At 43.2% G+C, this 6,043-nt stretch overlaps 1 protein-coding gene across 1 annotated transcript; it reads right to left on the bottom strand.

Annotated features, from left to right (window-relative positions):
- Positions 1–1,075: 1,075 nt before the first annotated feature.
- LOC120902741 (orexin receptor type 2) lies at positions 1,076–5,112 on the bottom strand. Its single transcript, XM_040311731.1, has 3 exons — positions 4,391–5,112; positions 3,709–4,282; positions 1,076–2,020 (listed from the first exon to the last, which is right to left on the bottom strand). The coding sequence occupies exons 1-3, from the start codon at positions 4,772–4,774 to the stop codon at positions 1,479–1,481; spliced, it is 1,500 nt and encodes a 499-aa protein (XP_040167665.1). The 5' UTR covers positions 4,775–5,112; the 3' UTR covers positions 1,076–1,478.
- Between the last annotated feature and the right edge of the window lie 931 nt (positions 5,113–6,043).

Genomic DNA, 6,043 nt, shown 5'->3' on the forward strand with positions numbered 1-6,043 from the left:
GAGCTCGCCATGTGTGAGGGAAGAGAGAGAGAGAGTTTGTAGTACAGGTTTGTCAAAGTGGCCAGAAAGGGTTGCAATCTAATGGGTTTGATTTGCAGTAGAATTAAAATATTCTTTTTAATCACATCATTTAAAGGTGAAAATTGATAAATTATTGTTTTGTCGTTACATTGACCTCTACCACGACAGCATACCACACTGTCAAAAAAGTTGGTAGCATTTTTAGGAATAATTTGTATGATAATAATAATATGTATATACCAACCGCTCAATGTTTAATTATAATTGATTTTTACCGATTTTTCCGCACACCTGGAAACTGAAGAATTCGTGTTACAAGGTAAAGTATGACTGAGAATGTCTCGGTGGTTAAGTGAAAAGCTTTCGTTTTTTGAGAGTTGATGAATTAATCTTATTTATTTTATTAAATACAAATCTCGTGCCTTGATGTTTCTGACCTAATTAGTTCGAAACGAATGGATTATTGCTCATGAACCTTTACTCACTCTTTGGTATGGTGAGAAAACCATTTAAATTCTATTTTATTTATGACTCGAAGCTGTCATCATAATTTTATACTATTTTTTATGTTTGCAGTACCGTATTTTGCTTTTTTTGTTGGTCCCTGTGGCCTATCAGCCCAGAAGTTGTGTTGTTCTGCCACATTTCATTATTTCAAAAAACCCATCAATGTAAAAGCAAGCACAAATTGACCATCGTTCACTTAACATAAAAACTAGACGTAAGGAATGGAAAAATAAGAGCAGAGATCGGTTCAAAAGATATGAGGGCTAAAAGTGGTAATAGAGGAATTGAAATTAAAACGATAGTAATAACAAAATTCCCAACCATTTGAAGTTAAAAGTAAAAAGTGTGCTCCTTATCACTGCTAGATAAGTCGTGGAGTTGAAACTGGTGCAATCGTGTCGCAACGATCGCTCACAATGAGCTGCACCTATGTGAACAGCAACAATAATAACGCTAAAACTAGCTTTACCGCGGTAAGTTACCGCTGAATATATAATGTGTGTCTTTTCTAAACATTTTTCCTCAGTATATATTTTTAATTGTGTATTTTGTTTATTTTATTGCTTAAACATAACTAGCTTTAAAATGTTTGTCTAAATGTTTGACACTCCTGGACATAGATCAAGAGGTGATCCAATGTGGATCGCGGCTAGAGCGTATATCAACCTTCGGCGGAGAGTGTGTGCCAGTGCGTGCGCGCGAATCGTAAACGCAATCGAGCCTTCGTGAAAGCGAGAGAAAGAGAGTGAGCATCGTTTGCTCGTGCTCATTTGATGCGTGAGAGCGATCGGGTTGGTTTGTCGCCCGCGTGCTGTCCAGATCGTCGGTGATCGTTGGCTTGAGCGATGAATTGAAAAGTTCCAATAACATATTTTTTGTTTAATTAAGCTATGTCACAACACTAACACATTTGTACAAATTTTACATTTTCAACCCTCCCAATTCTTCCCTCAATCGCCCATGTATATTCCGGCATGGCGTGGATCATTGTCACTACCATTGCTGTCCCGCTCTTTCGCGTCACGCGCTCTTCTAAACTGGAAGCCTCCAGCACCACCATCCCTCACGCGCTGCAACCCACTCCGGCACGGTTGCACACAAGCGCGCATGCAATACGCTTTCACGAACAGGGTGAAGCGAATCGTTTCCGTGAGAAACGTGTACATCAGCGGATTGAGGACGGCGTTCACCATCGCCAGGATGCCGAAGGAGTAGTGCAGATTCCAGTAGGCGCCCGTGTTCGCCTCGCCGACCATTTTCACCAGCAGAAACACCCACATCGGCAGGCGACACACAAAGAACACCAGCATCAGCACGACGATGGCCTTGAACATGTGTATCTGGCGCCGGCGCCGGTTAGAAATCGCTTCACTCGGATGGTGGCCTTGGGCGGGTCGCTGCGTTGAAGGTGACCGGGCAGGTGTGTCGCTGTGCGTCGCAGGCTCTCCAACGATGGCCGTGGTGTTGTGGTGCGGACAGGTACAGTTGGAAGCTGCCAAGAGAAAGGTAGTCGGTTGGTACGCGTACGCTTACGTTTAGTCTATGCAGACACGGTTGAACTAACGGTGGGTTGATCGTTATCAGCTAGCTAGCACATTAGCGGCAATGAGATTGAAACATTACTTCATCAGCGAATGACAAGGTGCAAAATTATGAAGCATTTTAATTTTATGCCATGGGTAAACAAGTGTAATTGAACTGTTCAGATAACCTGAGCTGAGAATGTGCAGTGACGGTTTGAATTCTAAGATTAAAATATGATATAAATTCAATTATACGTTTCAGGTTAAGGAGTGGCCTGGCGGTCAATTGGTTAGATGTATAGGGTTCCTACAAGATACAAGAGGTTCAATTTCCATTCGAACCTATCCATCGGTAACTATGACTTGAATATCGGATATAAGATATGTTTGAAAAGACCCTATGTTGGGTGACATGACCTCGATTTGGCCAGTTCGTCAAAAAGGAACATAAAGAAGAAGTAGATGAAAAAGTATAAGAAGAGTCCTCATCATCCAGATATTTTTTTATGTAATTAAAGAATTTTAGAACTACGACTCCTACATATTGCAGCTGATGGGAATCTAATATGATCGACTTAAATGCGCTATTTGATAAGAAGGTAAGAACTAGCTGCCGATAAGGATGCTAAAACTCTACTCAAAAATGCAAGAAAATATGACCAGAAATAAGTTAATTTAGAGAGGATAATTATAGGATAAGAGTAATTTTGGAAAGGATCCTAGATAATTACACTATCTACTTTATCTTCTTAGTATTGCAACCAACTGTAGTCGATTTAATGTCTTATCCACTAAAGATTTTGGTTATCAGAGACCGTCTAAGGTTTACCATGGAAAATCTAGGGATATCTGAAGCTTACACATAGTAGAGTTGAACTTGAAGACTTGAACAAGTCACAGACATGCTGTTCAGCAGTGCAACAACCCGGAACTTCCGGATTTGACAACTTAAAGAGTAGGGTGGATGCATTCTTTATTGTCCTTGATTCATATTTCACCAGGATCGAATATAACTGACAGTGTCCAATTGAGGGGCGGTTCCGTGTTACGGTCGTCAACTCGAACGACGCAATAACAAGCCCGTTATGGGTTCAGGCCTAGGACGGACCGGTCCCCCGTAGCAAGGATTCACTATCCAGCTACGTGGTAATGAATTATGTGAATTATGGCTACGTGAAATAGAAGAAGAGCGAAGTCCTATTGAGAGTTTACACCGCCCGAATAAATATTTACGGCGCCCGATAACGCTTTTTGGACCGCTCTGGTCGTACAAACGTCAACTTGTACGACTCGTACGAGCAGACTTAACAATATGACTGTCATGGGTTCAATCTCCGAATGGACCGTGCCCTCATACGTAGGACTGATTATCGTGCTATTAAGGTAATCTGAAAGTCAAGCCTATTAGTGGTACAAACAGGCCTTGATTGACAACGGTTATTGTGCGAAAGAAGAGATAATGCTTTTACAAGGCTGGATTGGTTAGGAAACCCTGTAAAATCTAGTTTCTGATAGGGATACAAACTGAATCTTAAATGTTAAATGTAAATGTGCTATTGCAGTTCGAAAAGCAAATGATATGTCATATGATTATTAACAAAAACCCGCTTTACACTGTAAGCCTAATTTCCTGTAAAGGATTCCAAACGATACTTACTAAACACCGAAGCTGGCGTGCGCCGTTCCACAATCGGCTGCAAGGTGGCCACATTGGTGGTAAGCGTTGCCTTCCGGTCGCTGCCACTCTCCCCGGACGTGCTGGTGGCGGTGCACTTGTTCGTCCCGCTCGGCACCCCGATCGGCTTCCGCCGGACCCAGAACGCTTTCGCAATCACACCATTGAGCCAGCAGAACGCACCGAGCAGCGGGAGAAAGATCACCACAAACACGATCACGAAGTAGTAGCTGTTCTTGCTCTTGTCCGTCGCACAGATCGTCGCCATGTAGTACCCGGTGACGATCTCGTGCGGTTGCTGCGGGTCCGTCGTCAGCACCACGATGTCGTACATCTCGTACAGCGTTAGCATCGGGCTGGCGATGCCCGCTGCCAGGCCCCAGATCAGCACGCCGCACGTGAGACAGAACCAGCCGTTCGGTTCCCACACGCCCTTCACCAAGCTGCGCACGGCCATGTAGCGGTCGAGCGCGATCGCGACGAGCGTGATGCTGTTCACCAGCACCGCCATTGTCTGCACGAACGGCGAAAAGGTGCACATCAGCTCACCGAGGGTCTAAATGGGACAGAAACACGGGATCGGGAGAGAGAGAGAGAGATAGAGCGATGTTGTAAAGGTGTAGCAAGTTCATCGCATCGATATCCTGTTCTGACATTTGCCTACCCAGAGCGAATTAAACTCCGTATTGAACTGCGACAGGTACACGATCGAGGTGACGATCACGAACGCGATGTCGGAGAAAGCGAGCGACAGCATGCAGACGCGCAGCAGATGCCGCTGCTCCCGCCGCACGTTCGTGATGATGGTGACGATGTTGCCGAAGATGGCCATCACCATCACCATGATCGCGAACACGGTAAAGACGGTCCGCTGCTCGGTGGAAAGGTTCTTGAGCGAGCGCTCCCAGTAGCCGATCATCGTCAGCCCGCCCTGATGTTCGCGGCCCGTCGTCATCCCGCCTGTCAACAGGTCGGCCCCGACTGACGCGCTCCAGTTCAGGGCGGTAATCCAGCGCAGCACCGTTTCGCTCACTTGCGCCTCTGCCATACCTCTGCCTCACACGCACACACACACACTCAGTCAGCGAGGTGACAGTGACACTTTCGCTGCGAAAATTGCTTTCCACAACGACGACCCCGTAGCTCGGTCGTGAAAGTGAAATTGAAAATTTGGATACCGTTCCGCAGACGACGACAGCCGCATAAATCACGCACCAAAATCACACGCAACAGGAACAGTCCTTTTTTTGTTGCCTTCTTTCTTCTCTTTGCCGGTGCTGCAAAACAGATCCACAGACAGCACACACACACGCGGTAGTGATTTTACACTGTTGGAGTCGTTTCTCTTCGTTCTACGGTGTCAAGTTCACACCACACAGCATACGAGCGTCGCGGATTTCCAGCTGTACGCGCCCGACTGGAGCCGCTGTCACGGTGCGAAAGCATGGCCGTACCGGGGAAATTGAATGTTTTATACGGAAAATGCGTATCGGTGCGCTTATCGCACCCCGGTCGGTCGGGTTACGCTAACACCGCTCGTAACAACCTCGTAATCGCGGTGCTACTGACTGATAATGGATGTTTCCCCCCTCTCTTCTGCTGATAAAAAGGAAAACTCATACAAAGGGAACAATGGATTACGTATGTTTTGTCTGGAAAATGCTATAACGGATGGAATTATCATGGAAAGTGATATTAATATGTTTTTTTGGTCCTTGATGTATGAAAGACGCTTCTAATCCAGTTAGAAATCTAGCTGTTTTGAAAAATACAGATACATTTAACATTTTTTAAATTTGGATTTCACAGAAAGACACACATACACTTTTGCACAGTCAAAAGATTGTATATTGAAATATATGTTAAAATGTTACATAAGGAAGAATTTAACAAATAAAAATTATATTCAATGTATTTAACTTATTTTATCCGTAAATGAAATGAAATGAAATGGTTAAAAAACCTATAAGAATAATAATGAAATATACTCAATCAGAATAAATGATAAGAACAATAATTAGATGTGTTATTAGTTTTTATCAGAAAAATACTTCAAAAAAAATTAATAAAAATAATAATGCGGACAAGAAATACATCAACACCCCCAAAATGAATGAAAAACTAAATTAATGGATATTAAATAAATAAAAACAAAAGACAAAAATACAAATAAAAAGTACTACATACTCATCCACAAATACAAACTAATGAAATAATGAATGAAGAAAGTAAGTTAATAAAAAATAGGTTAATGGGAATTACAATTCTAATCATTTCTTTCTGTCAAGCAACCAACCAAAAAGTAAAACAGCGAATA

Source organism: Anopheles arabiensis, chromosome 3 (assembly GCF_016920715.1).
Source record: "Anopheles arabiensis isolate DONGOLA chromosome 3, AaraD3, whole genome shotgun sequence".
Lineage (NCBI taxonomy): Eukaryota > Metazoa > Arthropoda > Insecta > Diptera > Culicidae > Anopheles > Anopheles arabiensis.